Source organism: Amphiura filiformis, chromosome 11 (genome assembly GCF_039555335.1).
Source record: "Amphiura filiformis chromosome 11, Afil_fr2py, whole genome shotgun sequence".
Taxonomy (NCBI): Eukaryota; Metazoa; Echinodermata; class Ophiuroidea; order Amphilepidida; family Amphiuridae; genus Amphiura; species Amphiura filiformis.
In genome coordinates this window covers 18,879,021-18,902,884 of record NC_092638.1, presented here as the reverse complement: position 1 = coordinate 18,902,884, position 23,864 = coordinate 18,879,021, and the positions used below count along the sequence as shown (strand labels likewise).

At 36.0% G+C, this 23,864-nt stretch overlaps 1 protein-coding gene across 3 annotated transcripts in view; it reads right to left on the bottom strand.

The window, feature by feature from the left end:
* The window catches only part of LOC140164491 (uncharacterized), a 34,634-nt gene extending 11,522 nt beyond the window's left edge, over nt 1-23,112 (bottom strand). For all 3 annotated transcript variants that reach the window (XM_072187781.1, XM_072187783.1, XM_072187784.1), the window contains exons 1-11: nt 22,728-23,112; nt 17,505-17,745; nt 15,671-15,738; nt 14,508-14,630; nt 13,770-13,892; nt 12,363-12,491; nt 11,195-11,320; nt 9,814-9,930; nt 8,454-8,573; nt 8,058-8,177; nt 4,779-4,895 (exon numbers count right to left, since the gene is read on the bottom strand). In XM_072187781.1, the coding sequence (XP_072043882.1) occupies nt 4,779-4,895; nt 8,058-8,177; nt 8,454-8,573; nt 9,814-9,930; nt 11,195-11,320; nt 12,363-12,491; nt 13,770-13,892; nt 14,508-14,630; nt 15,671-15,738; nt 17,505-17,745; nt 22,728-22,920 (1,477 nt within the window). In that variant the 5' untranslated portion in view covers nt 22,921-23,112. The remainder of the gene's footprint in view (nt 1-4,778; nt 4,896-8,057; nt 8,178-8,453; nt 8,574-9,813; nt 9,931-11,194; nt 11,321-12,362; nt 12,492-13,769; nt 13,893-14,507; nt 14,631-15,670; nt 15,739-17,504; nt 17,746-22,727) is intronic.
* Nucleotides 23,113-23,864: the final 752 nt, after the last annotated feature.

Below are 23,864 nucleotides of genomic sequence, written 5' to 3'. Positions count from 1 at the left end.
CGTTTTATTCTCATTTATATATCATTTATAATAACCCGTTCAGAGTCACCAACCTTTCGATGGACACGTGGTAGTCCCCTTGAAGCTCTTTTCAGAACCACCTAATCCGTAGTGGTACAGACGTACCTCACTACTATAACCGACTCTTTTCAGAGCCATCCGTCTGAAAGCTGAATTTATACTCCATTGCTGAGCGACAAATAATTGGTTTCTAGCCAATGAGGTAGCACGCGTTTGGGCAAAGCATGCTACTTCATTGGTCAAATACCAATCGCTCGTCACTCACGATGGAGCATAAATTCAGCTTCAAGAGGCAATCTACTATATCATTGGTCAAAGGGCAGCCCACCCTATAATGATACTCTCCAGACAAGGGGTAATCTACACGAACCCCAAAATAAATTTGGGGGCTTACTTTACAGTTGATATACTTGTACGACAGCGAACCCGTTGCAACCGTCAATTTGTAACAAAACAAAACAAAACATAACGTAACGTAACGTAACGTAACATAACATAACAACACAACACAATTAGCATAACACAACATAACATAACACAACATAGCATAACACACCACAACATAACATAACGAAACAGAACATTACACAGCATAACATAACACAACACAACACAACACAACATAACATAACATAACATAACACAACATAACATGACACAACATAACATAACATAACACAACACAGCACAGCACAACACAATTAGCATAACACAACATAGCATAACACAACACAACACAACATAGCATAACATAACAAAACAGAACATTACACAACATAACATAACATAACACAACACATCATAACATAACACAACACAACACAACACAACACAACACAACATAACATAACACAACACAACATAACACAACATAACATAGCACAACATAACATAACATAACACAACACAACACAACATAACACAACACAACATAACACAACATAACAACACAACACAACATAACATAACATAGCATAACACAACACAACACAACACAATACAACATAACATAACATAACATAACATAACACAACATAACATAACACAACAGAACATAACACAACAGAACATAACACAACATAACAACACAACACAAAATAACATAACATAACACAACATAACATCATTACCTAACACAACACAACACAACACAACATAACACAACATAACACAACATAACACAACATAACAACACAACACAACATAACATAACATAGCATAACACAACATAACACAACATAGCATAACATAACATAACACAACATAACATAACACAACATAACATAGCACAACATAACATAACGCAACAAAACACAACACAGCACAACACAATATAACATAACACAACACAACAAACACAACACAATATAACATAACACAACACAACAAACACAGCACAACATCACATCACATTAACATAACCATAAACAACACAACATATCATAACATAACATAACACAACAGAACACAACAGAACATAACACAATTACCATCACCATAAACACATAACATAACATAATATCACATAACATACACAACATAACATAACACAACACAACACAACACAACACAACACAACACAACACAACACAACACAACACAACATAACACAACACAACATAACACAGCAGAATCACATTAACATAACCATAAACACAACACAACTCAACATAACGTAACGTAACGTAACGTAACATAACATTAACATAACACAACATAGCATAACACAACACAACACAATACAACATAGCACAATACAACACAACATAACATAGCATAACACAACATAACACAACACAACAGAACATAACACAACACAACAGAACAACACAACACAACATAACATAGCACAACATAACATAACGCAACAAAACACAACACAACATAACATAACATAACACAACATAACATAGCACAACATAACATAACGCAACACAACACAACACAGCACAACACAATATAACATAACACAACACAACACAACACAACACAACACAACATAACACAACACAACATAACACAGCAGAATCACATTAACATAACCATAAACACAACACAACATAACAACACAACACAACATAATATAATATAGCATAACACAACACAACACAACATAGCATAACACAACACAACACAATACAACATAGCACAATACAACACAACATAACACAACACAACATAACACAGCAGAACATCACACAACAGAACAACATAACATAACATAACATAACACAACACAACATAACACAACACAACATAACACAACACAACATAACACAACATAACAATACAACACATCATAACATAACACAACACAACACAACATAACATAGCATAACACAACATAACACAACACAACAGAACATAACACAACACAACAGAACAACACAACACAACATAACATAGCAGAACATAACATAACGCAACAAAACACAACACAACATAACATAACACAACATAACATAACACAACATAACATAACGCAACACAACACAACACAGCACAACACAATATAACATAACACAACACAACAAACACAACACAACATCACATCACATTAACATAACCATAAACAACACAACACAACATATCATAGCATAACATAACACAACATAACACAACAAAACATAACACAATTACCATCACCATAAAGACAACATAACATAACATAATATCACATAACATACACAACATAACATAACATAACATAACATAACACAACACAACATAACACAACACAACACAACATAACACAACACAACATAACACAGCAGAACATCACACAACAGAACATAACAACACAACACAACATAACACAACACAACACAACACAAGTACAACACAACACAACATAACACAACATAACAATACAACATAACATAACATATAGCATAACACACCACAACACATCATAACATAACACAACACAACATAACATAACACAACACAACACAACAAACACAACACATTACCGTAACCATAAACACAACATAACATAACATCACATAACATAACATAACACAACATAACATAACACATCATAACACAACACAACAAAACACAACATAACATAACACAACACAACAAAACAAAACATAACAGAACAGAACATAACACAACAGAACATACATACATATACATACATATAAAAGATATTTAGGACGCAATTCGCCGCAAGGCAACATTGCGTTTACAAAAACAACAAAGCGATATACCAAGATAACAAACAAAAGTTCAGTATAAATGAGTTTTTAACAGTTTCTTGAAAGTGTTTGTGGATGTTGCACCCCTGATGCAGTGACAGATTGTTCCAGGCTTTGGCAGCAGTAGCAGTGAATCTGCGTTCTCCAGCAACAGAGTTGTATCTATGAACTACCAGACGTGAAGGGTCATTTGAAGATCTGAGAGGGCGGCCGGGAACATAATAGGAGAACAATTGAGTTATGTAAGCTGGTGATTGGTCATTAAATGCCTTGTACACATATAGGAGCAAGATCCTGAAAGTTACTCTTTGTGCTATTGGAAGCCAGTGCAGTTTTGTGATTAAGGGTAGTGTGCAGCTTCAGTCCAGCGACCTAAGGCATATATGACCCGTGCGGCTCTATTCTGCAAGCGTTGCAAGCGAATCATGTTCTTAGATGAAAGGTGAGTGAAAAGTGCATTGCAATAGTCTAAACGTGACAGGACCAGCGCACGGACAACATGATGGCATGTGTCAGAATCAATATATTTTCGGATTCTCCAGATGTTCCTGATGTGATAAAGGATCGAGCGACGAAGACTATCGATATGAGAGGTGAGTGACATTAAACTATCGAAGTAGATGCCAAGATTTTTGATGACCGTGGAGGGCATGATCTTCGATGAACCAATTTCAAGTGTAATGTCATTAAGCTGAATATGTCTCATGTTGTAGGTAGATCCAGCAACAAAAAACTCAGTTTTTGCATCATTAAGCTTTAATTCACAGTCATCCATTCTCTGATTTCAGAGATGCAGCATAACAACACAATACAACATAACACAACATAACATAACATAACATAACATAACGCAACACAACATAACAGAACATAACACAACATAACAACACAACACAACACAACATAACATAACATAACATAACACAACATAAAATAACATAACATAACATAACATAACGCAACACAACACAACATAACAGAACACAACATAACACAACATATACAACACAACATAACACAACATAACACAACATAACACAACACAACACAACATAACATAACATAACATAACACAATACAGCACAACACAACACAACATAACACAACACAACATAACACAGCAGAACATGACACAACAGAACATAACAACACAACACAACATAACATAACATAACATAACATAACATAACATAACACAACACAACACAACATAACACAGCAGAACATCACACAACAGAACATAACAACACAACACAACATAACATAACATAACATAACACAATACAGCACAGCACAACACAACACAACATAACATAACATAATACAATACAGCACAACACAACACAACATCACATTACCATAACCATAACCATAAACACAACATTACATTACATTACATTACATTACATTACATTACATTACATTACATTACATTACATTACATTACATTACATTACATTACATTACATTACATTACATTACATTACATTACATTACATTACATTACAAATGTTTTGTTTTTCTAAAACAAATTTTATTTACTATATTTCTTACCGTTTTGGCAACGTGTTCCAGTAAAGGTTGGTGGACAATTACAGCTATAACCGATTTGAGAGAGTGGATCACTAAAGCAAACACCTCCGTTGTAACATGGGTCTGGATTACAGATTACTGTATCAAATTCAAATCAACATAATTATCTTAAAATTAAAATATAGCCTAAATATGGGCGAAATTTCAAAACTTCTGGCTAGGTTGAGGCAAAATTGGGCTATTTTCCGATAAAATTGAACCCAATCATATACCAAAAAAAAAAAAAAAAAAAGGGTCATTGATATACCAAAAGGCCGAAAATGCCATCATTATCATCATCATCATCATCATCATCATCATCATCATCATCATCATCATCCATTATCCATTATCCTCGTCCTCCTCCTCCTCCTCATGAAGGCCTAATTTTTGCCCAAATTTTTAATAATTTTGGTGAAGTTGATCAAAATGGTTTTTTTAAATGGTCCTAGATATTCCTATCTAGTTTTTAAAAATTAATTTTAAAAAATTGACTCAAGAATTTTTTGTTACGTGGTCCGAACAAAACGGGGGCTAAAAAACCGTTTTCAAAAAATGAGCATTTTTGCCCCAAATTTGACCTTACAGATGATTTCATCAAGTCTTTGCCATTCTAGATGCGTATACTTTTATATAGTTTATACCAATAATTTAACAGTATAAAAATTCAAACAATTTCATAAATTTCAGAACTGTACATTTGAATGAACATATTTGGAATCAGCATGAAAAATGCATTAAAATGAAAACAAACAAGCTATATATTGGTTCAGTGGTTTCTTGATATTTTGAGAAAATATCTCAAAACATGCCAAATACTCATTACGTTACAGCCCTTAAACAGGTTGGATATTTTACCAACGTTTTGGACGTTAATAATATTCATTTAACCCTACTCTGGACAAAAATGTTACCATGCAGCGTGTGACTCCTGTCACCTGTCAACATTTGACAACTACTTGCCTCAAAACGAATGTCACTTCCTGGAAAGCTGGACTGAATACGATCATCTGATGTAACTGATTGCCTATCATGACACCTGTTACCAACTGTCAACATATGACAACCAATTGCATCAGGTGAAGGTCACTTCCTGGAAAGCTGGACTGAACACGATCATCTGATGTAACTGATTGCCTATCATGACACCTATTACAAACTGTCAACATATGACAACCAATTGCATCAGGTGAAGGTCACTTCCTGGAAAGCTGGACTGAACACGATCATCTGATGTAACTGATTGCCTATCATGACACCTGTTACCAACTGTCAACATATGACAACCAATTGCATCAGGTGAAGGTCACTTTCTGGAAAGCTGGACTGAACACGATCATCTGATGTAACTGATTGCCTATCATGACACCTGTTACCAACTGTCAACATTTGACAACCAATTGCATCAGGTGAAGGTCACTTTCTTGAAAGCTGGACTGAATACGATCATCTGATGTAACTGATTACCTATCATGACACCTGTTACCAACTGTCAACATTTGACAACCAATTGCATCAGGTGAAGGTCACTTCCTGGAAAGCTGGACTGAACACGATCATCTGATGTAACTGATTGCCTATCATGACACCTGTTACCAACTGTCAACATTAGACAACCAATTGCATCAGGTGAAGGTCACTTCCTGGAAAGCTGGACTGAATACGATCATCTGATGTAACTGATTGCCTATCATGACACCTGTTACCAACTGTCAACATTTGACAACCAATTGCATCAGGTGAAGGTCACTTTCTGGAAAGCTGGACTGAACACGATCATCTGATGTAACTGATTGCCTATCATGACACCTGTTACCAACTGTCAACATATGACAACCAATTGCATCAGGTGAAGGTCACTTCCTGGAAAGCTGGACTGAATACGATCATCTGATGTAACTGATTGCCTATCATGACACCTGTTACCAACTGTCAACATTTGACAACCAATTGCATCAGGTGAAGGTCACTTTCTGGAAAGCTGGACTGAACACGATTATCTGATGTAACTGATTGCCTATCATGACACCTGTTACCAACTGTCAACATTTGACAACCAATTGCATCAGATGAAGGTCACTTTCTGGAAAGCTGGACTGAACACGATTATCTGATGTAACTGATTGCCTATCATGACACCTGTTACCAACTGTCAACATTAGACAACCAATTGCATCAGGTGAAGGTCACTTTCTGGAAAGCTGGACTGAACACGATCATCTGATGTAACTGATTGCCTATCATGACACCTGTTACCAACTGTCAACATTTGACAACCAATTGCATCAGGTGAAGGTCACTTTCTTGAAAGCTGGACTGAATACGATCATCTGATGTAACTGATTACCTATCTGGGTTATTGTAGGACCTAAACTATATAACAAACTGATTTAACTGAATAATTCATAATTATTTGAGAGACAGATCAAGAATTCTCGCTATTCGCAATAAGGGCGCCGCCAGCGGTTTTCGATGTAATCGTGATGTAGCATGGGAAAAGGTCGACATCAAGTCCGCGCAATACGAATATTACCATGCTATTACATAGGAACACGTGACAATATTTTTTAGTTTGTCAAAATAAAGGTGTTACACGCGAATCGATACTCAATAATACTTAATAATGTGATTTGAAATGTGCACAATTAATTTTTTCTCTATCGATTTGCGTGTAATACCGTTATATTGAAAAACTAAAAATATTGTCACGTGTTCCTATGTAATAGCATGGTAATATTCGTATTGCGCGGACTTGATGTCGACCTTTTCCCATGATACATCACGATTTTCCCATGATACATCACGATTACATCGCAAACCGCTGGCGGCGCCCTTATTGCGAATAATAGCGAGAATTCCTTTGGCATCTCAAACTGTCAAAAACAACTGACTAAAACTTTAAGGTGTGTGCAACGTAATGCTGGAAATCCTGCCAGGAAACATATTTTACACTTCGGGTGGGAATTCTTAGTGAGTGGAAATGTAAGGGTACGGTGATGTGCGGCAGATTCCGCCTTTTCAGGCTTTATAATTTTGTCTCGTAATGTTCAAAAAACAGGCTTAGATTAGAAATGACGGGGTTTTTTTTCAAAAGTACAGAAGTGGGCAAATTTTTCGTAATTTTGAACAGAAACAGTTGAAAATAAGTATAATTGTGGGCCTCTTTTTCGTGAAATTTGGAATATTTTGGGGGCTTGTTTGCGGAATCCCAGCCGTACATACCTACACCGTGTATACACAATTCAAAACCAAGAATTTTACCTTGTTCTTCGCATCTGTCCCCAGTGTGAGTAACGGGACAATCACAAACATATCCTCGTTCAATATTAGACGCATCGAGAACACATTTTCCGTTATTGAAACATGGTGACGGGCTACAAACTGCAAAATGAAACGAAAATAATAATTTGACTTAGGCTAAGTTCACAAGTTCACAAGATTGAAAGTTGTGTTGTGTTACCGTACTGTTGATATTCCTTCCGTCCCCAATTGCTAGCTGCAGCTGGTTACTTTGTCACTGTCACTTATATATATTATGAGTTAAACCCCGCCCTCCCCCTCCCCATATTAGCTGCAAATATACGCGATATTAATCCGCGTTGTTATAAGGCCCGCCGATTACGAGCTAATCAAACTATAGTAAGTATTTTACCGTACCTGATATTTGGCAATTTGCTCCAGAATGCGTACTTGGACAACTACACGAGTAGGTATTAGAGGATGCTGTACAGGTGCCACTACCACATGGTTTGCTAGCACATGGACCCCTGGATGTACCTGATAGGTAAATAAAATATGTAGAAAAAAGGAAATTCATAACTAAATACAAAACAGCAAAACAATAACGAAGATTAAGATAGAGCGTTCAAAAGTTGAAGCGATGTAGGCCGATATGTTGTCTTACTTGGTATCGACGAATCTAATTTCACTCATTCCTACACCTCAATGGCAGCCATAGTTGGGTCCCCGCCGGCTCCATCTCACCTAAAATGTGAAATGATGCGGCCTTGGAGGGTATTTTCACACGTAGACAAAAGAATGATGACAGTTTACAACACAAAAGAATCTAACATCGAATTTTAAGCGGCTTTAATCCCGGGGCTTTAATCCACCCAATTGGGCAGTCACAACATCAGTTTGGTGCTGCGGGGACCCAATAATGACCGACCAAATCCTGACCATGACTTGGCTCGTTGAATTCGTCTATACTCGTACAAGATGTTTTCTACATTGATGGAGGCCCGTCACCCAAATTACTGAATAGGGTACAACTTGAGTTCAGTCCTCGTTTACAGAGTTTAGGGTAGGGTTGGGATAGGGCAGTCTTGTAATAAGACTAGTAGAGTTGCACCCTATTCGGCAATCGCTTCAAACATTAGGCTATTCCATTTGAAATCCATACGTCCCCTATAGAAGACATGTGGAAGACGGTCGAAGACCCCCTGTGCAGATAGGTCAAACTATACTTTTTCTGAATCCTTGAAATGAAAGGAATACTTTGATCAGCAAATTTGAGCAAATTTGACCCCTGTGTTGACCTTTGATTAGGACCACTTTTTAATTTTGTGAACATCATAAAAGTGTTTGGGACCATCTGAGGAACCTAAAACAGTTGGTTCGGGGTTACTAGATCCTGAAGGATGCAAAGGCAGTGGTCCTGTTAGCTCCCTGATTAGGCCCATATTTCATACATGTATTTACTATTATTATATTTCATTTATTTATTTTTTTATAAAAACAGGGAAAATCTGTTCCAACTGCCCACAGGGAACCAAAAGATGGATCCAAAAGGATACAACAGTGTCACACTAGCAAAGGATAAAATTAAAAACAGGGAAAATATGATACAACGTCAAATTGGGGGAATAAGTTCACACAACATAGGCCTATAAATAAAGTTAAAAACCCGACGTTAATTCGAAAAGACAAAACCTTTCTTTTTCAAGTTATTTTGTCATTAGATGTTGCGTCATGATTGTCCCTGTTTTTAATTTATTTTTTATTCAGATTGTCTTACCTAAGGTTTGACATGAAGGTCCCGTGAAATGTTGTGTGCATAAGCATACGAACCCTGATGCTACGGTATCCAGTAGAGAACATGTGCCGCCATTTCGGCACGGATAGGAATTACATACTGAAGAAAACGTTTAAAAAATGTGGTGAACCATAATTATAGTATACTTAAAGTAGCATAGGGCCTATTTCGAGGTTATTTCGAGCATATTTCGAGCATATTTCGCGCATGTTTCGAGCATATTTCGAGGTTGGGGAGCGATCGTTATTTATGGCAGGGGGGAAGGGGTAAATTTAGGGGGAACACAAATTTTTTTTTGGTCTTGAGGGGGAACCTGAAATTTTTAGTTGAACCAGGAGGTGGGATTGTTAAATTTTAAATGGAGAAAATTGGGAAAACAAGGGGGAACGCGAAAATTTTGAGCGGACGCGAGGAGAACGCGAAATTTTTTGTCGATATTTTTGCCAAAACACCCATTCCCCCCTGCCGTAAATAACGATCAGTCCCTTAGTTCGTATAGTTAGTTTCATATCATAATATTAGGAGCTGATCTTTTTTTTTCCAGAAATTTGCTTTGCTAGTTGGATTCCTTGTATCATTTCCTTTCTGAAAATGTATATCATCATTATAAGATACACTAGGATCCACAACATGCTCATCTACCAGAGGCACAGTTCTTTAACCCCAATACATTTTTGTACATTCATTGAATTACCTTTGAAAATTTGGGTACAAAAACTCATACTCTTCAACTTGAGGTCAAATTTTGCACTATGCTTGTTTAATTTAGGTTATTGAACTATGCTGTTGGGATGAGGCCATTGTGGTCCATAGTGATATTAGCTGGTCATTATTAAAGTAGGCTTATAAATGAGATAGAAAAGTCAAATCGTTCATACATGTAAAAAGTGCTAAAACTGCACTGTTATTTTCTATTTCGTTTCAATACGTGACCATTTTTGTAAAGATGTGCCCCAGATGTGTTTATAAAGCGACTACCAAGTACATAGAAATAATACGGTGTCAAAGCACAGACACTTTTGTTAAAAGTAAAGCAATAAATATCCTGTGCATCTTCCTTTTTAAAATATAGGGTAAACGCTAATATTGGGATCAACCCAAAAGTAAGCCTCCAACCTCCTCAAATAAAGTTCCACCCAACCCCGCCAAATTTGCCCTTAATTCTGTTGGTTTTGTCTCATGTATATTTGACCAGTCATAATTGACAATTTCAATCCCTGCCCCCCCCCCCCCCCATGAAATTATGGATTACATTAAATTGGTGCGGTGTTTTGTTGATCATGATTGCAGAATCTTTTCAAAATTATCAACACTTAAAAAGTAACAACAAAAACTGAAATAATAACTTTTTAACCTATTTTACCTGAATTTTGGCATCTTGCCCCCGTGTGTGTCCTGGGACATTTGCAGTAATACCCTGTCTGTGTGGTTGGCTCTTCTAAACATTCACCATCCCCACAATCTACACCGTCACATAGACCGGGGCCAGCTAGTGATGCATTGAGCGAAAAACAAAATTCGTTAATATATTTAAAAAGAAGTTTTCTCAAATTCTGATTTTTAGATGATATTTTATAATGTAGGCCTACAACGTTGTAAATACGTAAATTTGTGAACTCGTTGTGACAACACTATTTTCGACGTTGATTTTCGGACGTTGATATAACGTCATTATGACGTTTTAATGTACGTACTGTGCATATACGTGTTCGACTAATATTTCCATCGTAATAATAAAACGCCGGTTCCATCGTTTTATTCAAAATCTCGGATTTTGACAAAACCACAGCACGTAAAGTCTTGATTTTTGTACAATATCTTTATTGACTAAAGTACATTACAATCGTGTAAAAATCAGAATTTAAAATGTTTTGAGGGCGTTCTCCTCAGCAAATGTTATAATATGGCTTTAACAACTTGACGTCGAAACAACGTCATAATGACGTTATATCAATGTCCGAGAATCAACGTCGAAAATAACGTTGTAACAACACGAATACGAGTTTTACAACGTAGATGACAAACTAAGTACAACGTAGATTACTTTTATACGACGTTGTAACAACGTTGTTGGCTGGATAAGTGGCAGTTGAAATTGGATTAAAAGTTTCCTTTCTCTTAACCTAGAGGCTGACAGTAAAATTGTTTACTTGATTGTTGGGAGTGGCCTTCTTTTTCTTGATCTTTATCTTTAAATCTTTTTCTCTCTTTAATTCTTTCCATATAGGCCAGCATGGTTATATAGGCTTTTTACAATGGCTTGAGTATTTTGAATAAGCCTGTCCTGGTCCCATCAGGACCCAAGTGTGTCTCAGCATGGAGCCCGGGCATGGAGCGGCCGTTTAAACATAGACGATAGAAAAGAACAACAAGATGACAGAAAAGTTAAGAAAAAGAGGAAAAACACCAAAATATTACTGCATTTATCAGCCTGCATTGTTGTTAATGTTGAATGTTGCTGTTGTTGCTGTTGATGTTGTTGCTGTTGATGTTGCTGTTGTTGCTGTTGATCAAGTTGATATTGTTCTCACCTTTGATTTCACAATAGTTTCCGTCATATCCATTGGGGCAGACACAAATTTCCCGAGTTATTGTGCTACCCGGAGCCTGGTCCACTACACATAAACCACCATTTTGGCATGTGTTGAGAAAGCAAAACTCTGGCAAATAAACAAAAAAATTCGTAAAAATAGCAAGTCTGTTGGAGCTATTATAATTATCTCTAACACGCGCAAATCCGACAAAATGCAAAGAGGAAAACCATTGCGCATGCATGCCAACCAACGTGATGCCATGACGCAATCACCCTAAGTCATATATACGCACGGAATCGCTGGCCGGGCCACCGAAACTCCTGTGGTGACCGGTCGGTGATCCTGTGGTTGGGACGCGAGGGGTCCAAGGTTCAAATCCTGGGGGTACCAAGTGACTTCTTTGTTCATCTTATCTTCTATTTTGTTTATTCTTTCCCTTCCGATAGCAAAAACAAATCCCTGCAGGAGTTAAGATTATTGGAATTATATGATATTGACAGTATATATGTTATGTTCATGCATTGACCAAAAATCTCTTTAGTAGGCCTATATGAGTTTAGAGGGAACATGTGATCGAACATCGCGTTTTTTATTGGACCGTAATTAGCACAAAGGCAAATGATATGAGGTTCTTAAACTGGGAAGTAATTTGCACAGATAGGTTCGTAAACTAGGACAAACTTTGACATTAATATGTTTTGATCTCAAAACTCATATATGGCAAATGCCAGTGACGTAGCCAGAATTTTGGAACCGGAGGGGCACAACTTGTAAATGTACCGACGGAAATATGTTTTGCCGACGGAAGTTGTGATTTGTTGACCCACATTTTTTTTTGCATGGTTTGAAAAAGTGAAGAGCAGAAAAAAAAACCTGCCCCCCCCCACTCCACTGGCTACGCCACTGGCAAATGCACATTTGCGAGTTTCCTGCCCAGCAGTCTGGTCTTTTTTTTTTTTTTTTGGGGGGGGGGGTCCAAGTATTTTACATGTTCAGTGGCGTATCAGTTGTCTGAGGGGGCAAAGAAAAAACTTCCGGTATAGCAACATTTTGGTCCTGTATTACTGTGATAAATGTATGCGTTTTTGTTTTGTTTTTCCAATTGCACATTATTTTACAAGGTGAAATTTTGTATTTGCTTCCCAATTTTCACTATTCACATTTTGTGTTTACCGAACCAACTTTCAATTTTACACAAGGGTGGTTGAATTTTTTTTTTTTTTTTTTTTTTGGAGGGGTTTAGGGGTTGAAGTGTTGGATTGAGTCAGCAAACCATCTCATTTTGGGTATAACCTACTTTTTTTTTTTTTTTTTTTATTTAGTGACTACGTGGCTCTGTTTTCATTTTTTAGTTTATGTCCAAAGTTACGTTACATCTCCCCATTTATATTGTCGTTATTTTACCTTTTCTTGGTGCACTCAATCGACAGACACCTCCGAAGTACTTTGCTAGGCATGCGCATTTGCCATTATCGAAGCACTGACCTTCGTTCCGACATGGATTGGGATCACAGGCCGATATCGATCCTGGATGGAAACATACAAACAAATAAAACGATGGATCTAAGCATTGCAAACTTGAACATGCTTTTAAACATACTTTTAAGCATGAAGTGAGTAATTTTACTGTCAGCCCCCTGGGGTCAGCCCCTTGTCAGCTTGAGGATTTTAACTGTCAGCCTGAAGGGGCTTTTTACTGTCAGCCTGAAAGGGGCTTTTTACTGTCAGTCTGAAAGGGGCTTTCCAGCTTGACAGTAAAATCATTAACTTTATTTGTTGGAAGTGGTCTTTTTTTCCATGATCTTTATCATCAAATCTGTAAGTTTCTCTCTTTTCTTTCTGGGTTTCTTTCCTAGCCTAATAGGCCAGCATTGTTATGAGCTTTTCATTTAGCCTGGCTTGAGCATTTTGTTTAGCCAGGTCACACTATGTGTGACCCAAAGCGTGTCTCTGCACGGAACGATCAACCTTTTAACAAACAAACAAATAACTTACTGCTCAATTGTTCCCATAACTCTCAAACTAACCAAAAAGTACGTCGATTAATAACAAAATTAGTTGCGGTGCCTTAAAGTGTCCTACTATTCATAAATATATAAAAATAAATAAAATAAAACAAAACCATAAAGATTTGATTTTTACCTGGAGGGACTTCACAGTACTGCCCCTGATAGCCGGGCTGACATGTGCAACGAATGCCACCACCTGGAACGTCCTGGCATCCACCGCCGTTTTGGCAAAGCCTTGTCTGGCACAATGAGGTTCCTAAAAGTTGATATAAAAAGAAAGAATAATTGCATGTGATGATTGTTTTCTGATTAACTCATTTGATCATCTTCATTCTGTTCCATTTTGTGACTAAACCGTCACCAAAAAATAGATCAGGTAGTGTGTTCTGGATACAGGACAGGGTGTCCCCTCGCCCGCCTTCGAGAGATTCTTGTCTTCCTAGACTTTCGGCCTACTGCATGGGCATTCCTGAATCTGGTCTTTTTATCTTGTTGATAGTTGTGCTGGTTGTCTTGGACATTGAAGTCATTCTGGTAGGCTTGGAGTGGGAGTCACTATGGAGGCTATTCTGATGATATGCCAAAACCATTTCAACCGCCGCTGAGAGACTTCTTCAGTGGTGGTGGTCTTTGTTATCTTGAGTCTTTGTTATCTCTTCATTTCTTATCTTGTCCATTATATTGGGTTTACCCGAGGATTGACCGGTGACATCTCATTTCAAATACCTCAAGCTTCATGTTTTTTCTGATTACTGGGATGCCCTCATGATTTAGCTCCACACCATACATGGCAATTGGGTGCTTTGTAGATGTGGACTTTAATGCTCTGCGTGTCAGCCATGCGCTTCAACGGAAAAAGTTAAAGTTTTGAAATTTTTTCTCAAAATATCAAGAGCTATCTTAAGAACTACTCAACCAATACCAGGCTTGTTTGTACACTGCAAAAAGCGTGTTTAGGAATTAAACACTTTTCTTGCACCACATTCTAAACATGCTTGATTCCTAAACTCTATAGTGGCAGCCAGCCCTGATATATAGCTACCAACCGCTCCATCTCGGGGCACTTGACGTTATGCATATTTTGTTTTGCAGACAGAAAACTGCAAAAAGTGTGTTTAGGAATTAAACACTTTTCTAAACACTATCTTGCACCATGTTTTTAAACATGTTTAAATGCTACACATGTTTAAAAACATGGTGCAAGATAGTGTTTAGAAAAGTGTTTAATTCCTAAACACACTTTTTGCAGAATGCAATATCTTTTTAAAGACATTTCTTGTTTCAATTTCTACTTACCAAATGGTACAATAATATCTGATGATAGAGCAACCCAGAAGACGCTGTATTCTTTTACTAGGGTGACTCTGCGGATAGAAACAATAAGATAAAAATCACAATACAATTATTCTCAATATTACCACCTAATCCTATTCAACATAATTGCCGCCTAATCCTATTCTCTTGATTTTGAGTTTCTAACCGATAGAAAACCCAAAACTGAAAACTTGAAAAGGCCCATTGAATGTCCCACACCGGGTGGCACCGGGAAGGGGAAGTGATATCTGGTGGGGAAAATGGGATTTTCGATGTTTTTTGGTTCTTTTCTGTGGGTAGGGACAAAGCTGAAGGGTTTTTTTTTTTTTTGGGGGAATTTCCCCCCCTTGACGCCGCCACTGTCCCCCATCTTTTGTATCAACAAACCTGAATCAGTGTAGTAAGGACTTTTTTCAGAGGGGTGGGGACATAGGGGGAAAGTGGCAAAGAAAAAAAAAATTCAAGGGGCAATATTTTTCATTGTCAAAAATGGGCTATATATAAGTACAAAAAAATCACTAAATGTCATAAATATCAGGGAGGCCAGCATCCCACAGAGAAAAGACGGGAAAATAGTTTCATATCAATTTGTAAGCGCTCTTTTTTTAAAGTCATAGTTCATTGAATTTACAACCGTATGACAAAACAGGCGAAAATAGTAACTTTTTGCACAAGATTTGCAATTTAAAGAGAATTGACCATTGCTCATTCTAGTGACTCTAGTATATGGACAATATAAGTGTGCTTTTTCATTTAATGACATAAAAATTGAAAAATATTGTAAGGAACACTTGAGGTTTTGACTTTTAAAACCTACATTTTGGTCAAAAAATGTGCTTGGATAGGTAGTTTTCAACAAATTTTCCACATTCGCCTTGCTATAACATTGAATTGTGTTATCTGTTGACCTACAGTGACTAAAAGTGTTTTTAGGGGGAAGTGTTAGCTTTCGTTTGATATTTTAAAAAAATCTGATTGGATGAAGGGAACACTTGAGGTTTCGACAAACACCAATCAATGAGGCCCATTTTTTAGCTAGAAGCTTCACAGCTCCTACATTGCTATGCACTCAACCTACTGTGGTAGGTGCTGCTTGTTGTTCTCTGCTTGGAAGCTCTTGGGACGAAAATTTGTGCTCAGGTGTATCGAGGTGGAAACTGTGCGCATGATAGTTTATAAGATAATCGTTTTTGTATAGAAACCTTTCCATATGTCACACACCGACATCGCCTGGCTAATAATTACTTTGTCAGCAGAGATATTAAAATAAATACCCGGGATCGATACACGTGAATTTGCTATGCACGAGTTTGATATGAGAAGAAAATCTTTGGATACCGGGGTAGAAAATGATGAATATCTCCCGTAAATGATTTCGTATAAAAAAAACCAGATATGGTTCTTTGCACTTGAAGATATATTTTGAACAGATATGATAGTCGTTAGCTTGCGTCTTGAGAGAGTAGCTTGCGTCTTGAGTCAAAAACTGACAATAATTCTGATTTATTATGTGCCGAATTATATAGCGCAGTGTATAGGCCAATCGTGGAGGTAATCTAAAAGCATATGGCGTACCACGCTCGACTGACACACAGCGAGGTCAGTCACCGAGCTAATCGGGGCTATTGTCAGTAGCCTTAGTCAGATGTCCTTCGGCCCATTATGCGACTCAAAACTATTAAACAGGTCGATACAAAATGGCCATGCGTGGCGGTGGATTCAACCTACCATGGCGATTTCTGCCATGAAGATATCGGGGTGATGACACTGTGTGTCACAGGGAGAAGTCCTCCCCCTGGCTAGTATAGCTACTAACCTGAATATTACAGGTCCCACATCATTAGCAGGTGGAATCCAATTAAATGTAGCAGGTGTTGATTTTATTGTTCTATCTGCATGTGTTATGGCATCATTTGCAGTGGAACAAGAGGTGCTAGTTATTCCTGGTATTGTCGGCAATTCCCATGTTCCTACGACATTCCCGGTGTTTACTGATCTCGCTTGTAATAAAATTCCTTTAAAACTTTCGGTGTCGCCATTTATACTTGAAATTGTAACTGTTGGTATAAATGATAACAATAACAAATTATTAGAATATGATTGTAGTAACATACTGTAGGTTGTATCAAAATGATTGCTATATAGGGGTAAGCCTATATTGACAGCTATTGACACAAGTCTTGTGCCTGTCAATTGAACCCCTTTTGAAGGTCTATTGCAAATCTCAACCCTTTTTTTCAAAGGGTTATACAAAATGCCAATTCTACATGGAAGGTACATCCAATGACCCCCTTATATTTTACAATATGACTGGAAAATTATTATTTCAGCATAAGCCAAACTCAGGAATCACCTTGTATAGTCCACCATTCCGTTTTAAAGGGGGTTTTTGTTCTGTTTAGCTTGCATTGGGTGGCCTTAGGGCTGTGCAATAATTATGAGCCTGGGAGAGGGTAAAATTGCCCGTAAAATTGGGGGACAAGATTTTTTGGCTAGCCGAAAGGAAGAGGGGGCAAGCAATTGTTGGCAAGCCGAGATGGGGGGGCAGGCGTTTTTGGCACACATTAATGGGGTGCCTTTTAAATATAACGCTCTAAAAGGCTTAGGAAAACAGAACGGAAATGCTTTAATACGCAAATTTTCCTGCTCGCTGCGATCGCAATATATCCAGACCATTTAAGGGAAGTGGTATGAACGTTTGGACAGTATTTATTGTGGGACATTAGAGCACATCAGACATATCGAATTGCATTCTGAATACGAAGAATGTCCTTCTGATATCAAATAATTTTGATTTTTTGAAATTCGCAATGTAATACACATTTTATGGCAAATCATTAAAATTGATATTTTTGATATTTAACAGTACTTGAAGTAAACTTTATAAATCTGATGATTTATACTTAAAGTGTATGTAGGTGGGATGAAAAGCCGACGATCAATTGAAAATTTTGACCTTTCGTATTGAAGATATGGATTTTTTTCCCAAAACACTAAAAAAAATAGGTATTTTTGGGAAAAAAATCCATATCTTCAATATGAAAGGTCAAAATTTTCAATTGATCGTCGGCTTTTCCTCCCAGCTACATACACTTTAAGAATATATCATTATATATAAAAAATTTATTTCGAGGACTGTTATATATCAAAAATTTGAAAAATATCAAATTTTAATAATTTGTCTTAAAATTTGTATTATATCGTGAATTTCAAAAAATGAAAATTATTTGATATCAGAAAGACATGCTTCGTATTCAGAATGCAATTAGATACGTCTGAGGTGCTCTCAAGTCCCACAAAAAATACTGTCGAAATGTCATAAACGCTCATTCTAGATCCCTTAAGGGTTGCAAATTGGGATCTCAAAAAATTGGCATGTGCAAAGGGAAGGGGGAAGAGATGTTTTGGCAGGCCAAGGGGGGGGTCAAGTATTTTGACAGGCCGGGAGGGGGGAGAATTTTTTGGCACGCTGTTGGAAATTTTACCCCCCGTTCTCATAATTATTGCACAACCCCTTAGCAGACTGACAAACTAATTTGTAAATCATTTTTTCACTGTCACAGATGCTGCCACCCAATTACTCCAGTCCATACCGAATAACAAGGCTATCATATCAAAATGTAATTAACTTTGAACTCTGACCATTTCTAAACGATCGAATGTTACATTACAAAATGATGTAAGAGACTTTGCAATCCATCAAAAATATAGTGTAACAATCATTATGAAACAGCCTGTCGGATAATAGCAAAGAGGTTACAAACGCCATAAGGTGACAATAATTATTTGTATTATAACAGGTCGACCCTTAAAGTTACCAAGTTAGTTTATAAGACGCTTAAAGTAAGCAAGTTAGTTACTTTAAGACAGGTCTTTGGGGAAATGTATATATCTTCAATACGAAACAACAACATTTTCAAATGAAGGTCGGCTTTTCCTCACAGCTAATTTACTTCGAGAAATGTTAAATGTCAAAAATATTAATTTTTAATAATTCGCCATTATTTCAAACAATCTAAATCATTTGATTAGAAGGACATTCCTCGTATTCAGATTGCAATTTGGTATGACTGAATGCCAACTACCCAGCAAACACAAAAACGTTTTAAATAAATAAGTTATATTTTGGGTTTTGGTTTAGGTAAAAACGTTTTAATAACATAAAAATTTCGGGTTATATAAAGGTCATGAAATCGTTTTAAAACGTTTTGTATAAAAACACACTACAACAATATTTTTAAAATGTTTTCGAAATGTCATTGTAAACTATTTTTGCAAACATTTTTGGCCAACTATTTTGTCAACACTTAAATAACATTATGTTAAAATATTTGCACCCAGCAAAAACAGAAATGTTCTTAAAATGTTTTTTTCAAAACGTTTTAATAACATTTAAATGTCGGGTTATATAAAGGTCGTGAAAACATTTTAAAAACGTTATTGTAAATATTTTGGGAAAACATTTTTTGCAAAATATTTTTTTTACCCCAAAATAACATTCTGTTTAGAATGATTTTTACCAAGTTTTCAAAAACGTTTTTGGAATGTTATTAAAACGTTTTTATACCCTTTATATAACCCAACATTTAAATGTTTTCTGTAAACATTTGTGTTTGCTGTGCAGTAAATTACCAAAAAATGTTTTTTAATGTTTATGAAAACGTTTTATACCATTAATGTACCCTTTATATAACCCGACATTTAAACGTTTTCTGGCAACCTTTTATAACCTTTTGCGAATGATGTCGAAAACGTTTTGTGTTTGCTGGGTAAGGCCGAATAAAAAATAAAACATGTTCCTCGTCCTCTCCCGCACTTCAATTTTTTTTAATTCAGTTATAACTTTTGAAGAAAGTTGAGGCGTTTCCATATAACCTTATTTGTTATATAAATTTATATATACAAGAAACACTTCTCGAACGGTTCTGTGATCATTAGAGGAGGCTTACATATAAACAATAACTATTATTCTCTGCGCTATACAGGGTTCAAATATGGGTAATTTTTTTTTTCTTTAATAAAAAAACCCTCCTCTTCCTTTTTATTTGAAAACCTGTTTTTATTTTTTTTATTTTTTAACTTAGTAACAATTGAAAGTAATAAGTAGGCCAATAACATTTAAAGTGAATATTGAACAAATTGGTTTATGACATAGACTAGGTATTGTTGGCCAAAAAAACTCGATTTTCATTATTTAAATCAATATTATTATTGAAAAATAACACTTTGATGTTTTGCAAAATTACAAATTATATACTTTGAAAACTTGCTTGATTTATTGTTTCAGCCCTCTTTGCAACATAACTCAAGAACCACAGGACCTACAAAAATATGTGATATTTGAATTCTTCTACACTCGTAATGAAATGATCAATGCAATTTTTGCCAAAGCTTACTGCCATTCGCAAGATGCTGTGAACTACCAAATCGCAAACAGTTTAAAATAGTTGCTAACATTAAGGATTAAAAGAGAAATTAAAGCACACAGACACTTGTTCAACGAAGAAACATTGGACGTATATAACCAAACTTTTCTATTTGCAGATGTCAGTAGGCCTATAACAAGCAAAAAGCGCGAAATTAAGATTAGTTTTGTGTATTGATCCATAGTGTGGAAAGATAACTTTACTTTCATCGAATGCATGTTTGTATAACGACCGCGCAAAGTATTATAAGCGTAACATTCATTTATGTGGTGTGAAAGAAAGATATGCTTGTAGTAGAAGTCGGGCCGCCGAGACCGGGCCCAGACTCAAGGATAGGGTATAACTATTTAGGCCTAATTATTAACTATATAGACCTAATTATGGTTTGACATAACATAGGTCTTCATGTATAGTATATATATATAATACATCTATACATGTAAAGACAACATGGACAAAGATAATCCGCATCGTAAGCATGAATACAAAAAAAAATACAGGAGACCTCCAAATGTTTGAAATTGGTTAACTGTACTATCTAAATGTAAAAGAGTGAAAAACTCACTCTCCAAAAGAGTGATTCACTTATAAAACCACTCAAAAAGAGTGAAATGTGTTTTTTATACTTTAAAACCACTCTCAAAAGAGTGAAAACCACCCTAAAAGAGTGAATTTCAACTCGTTCAAGGAGTTAAGGGATCTAAAATGAGCGTTTATTGCGTTTCGACAGTATTTTTTGTGGGACATGAGAGCACCTCGGACCTATCGAATTGCATTCTGAATACGAAGCATGTCTTTCTGATATCAAATATTTTTCATTTTTCGAAAATCACAATATAATACAAATTTTATGACAAATTATAAAAGTTTGATATTTTTCAAATTTTTGATATATAACAGTCCTCGAAGTAAATTATGTAAATCTAATGATATATTTTTAAAGTGTATGTAGCAGGGAGGAAAAGCCGACGGTCAATTGAAAATTTTGACCTTTCATATTGAAGATATGGATTTTTTTCCCAAAAAGACCTAATTTGTTTTGGTGTTTTGGGGAAAAAAATCCATATCTTCAATACGAAAGGTCAAAATTTTCAATTGATCGTCGGCTTTTCATCCCACCTACATACACTTTAAGTATAAATCATCAGATTTATAAAGTTTACTACTGTTAAATAGGCCTATCAAAAATATCAATTTTAATGATTTGCCATAAAATGTGTATTAAATTGCGAATTTCAAAAAATCAAAATTATTTGATATCAGAATGACATTCTTCGTATTCAGAATGCAATTCGATATGTCTGATGTGCTCCCAAAATAAATACTGTCCAAACGTTCATACCCCAGCCCTTAAATGAAGGACAACTTTTTTAAAGTTAAAAACACATTTTGCTCTCTTTTTTTGAGTAGACTTATAAGTGAATCACTCTTTTGGGGAGTGAGTTTTTCACTCTTTTACATTTAGAGAGTAGGTCCTCTGAGTAAGCTCGTGGGCCCCTATATCTATATTAACTTATAAGCCTGTCAAAAGTCAATGTTGTTATAGTAAACTTTTGTGTAATAGTCACTCGCACTTAAGTTTATACTAAAATATATAAGCAACTTTCACTTACCCTGGGTGACACTATTGAATTGATAAGTCTGCAATCTTACATCTATCCTATATGGGTTAACAACTGCTAAATTAGTTGGGGTATGTCCTGGAATTAAATCACTACATGCAGCAGTAGGTGCCGAATTCGGAAAGGTTTCACCCGTCTCAAATAAGAAGCTGAAAATTACGACAATAAACCAAATCCTTTCCATGGCTTTCTATTGTTCTTACAATTCACGGTAATTAATGGAATCACCATGAAACACCAAATAAATGGTGTACTTTAAGTTAACATTTTCATTTCGATCAAACTTTGCGTTTTAGTAACCAAAAACGCAATAAAATTGCGTCAAAACTTCGATGTCATGAACAAGAAATTGACGCCCTATTGTCACAATAATTCGACCTGTTGGAAACTTTGATAACGTATTAATCTTTGCAACTTGCATTCTACTTTTGTAGTGCTTCTTAATAAATTTAAATTCTATAATTGATAACTAATTAATTAAACAGTAAAACATTAATATATTACAAAGTATTTTAATTGTAACATATTTATATATCGATTAATTTAATAATTTGTGAAAAATTAATTCATTATATTATTTGCTAATCAAAGGTTCACGTTCATTCAATAGGCAAAATCATTGAACCTGCAGAATTGGCCTGACAATATTATTCTCAAATAATTAGAATTGAACTTGACGAAAAGAAGTCAGTGAACCGGAACGATTAGCGGGCAATTGTTTGTTACGCCCTTCGATTCATAGAGAGTGCATTTTATGGACATACGAGCGTACGTATAGTATAACCATAACCAGGACACGTACTGGGTCTAATTACCAATTATGATATTCTCAAAGTTTAATAAGTGTAAGAATTTAATTGGAATCGATTCTCTGCAAAAACAAAGTCGTTGTAAGAAATTGGGTTATGCCATTTAAAATCCACACTCCCACTGTAGAAGATTTTGGGAATATCTTCCACAGGGGGAGTATGAATTTCAGATGGAATGAACACTTTAGTTTAGGCAGCTCCATTTGAAACACATCCTAGCTCTTTCTCAGAGGATGTATGAAATTCATATGGAGCTGCCTAATGTGCTCATTCCATTTGAAATTCATACTCCCCTTGTTGAAAATATTTCCCAAATCTT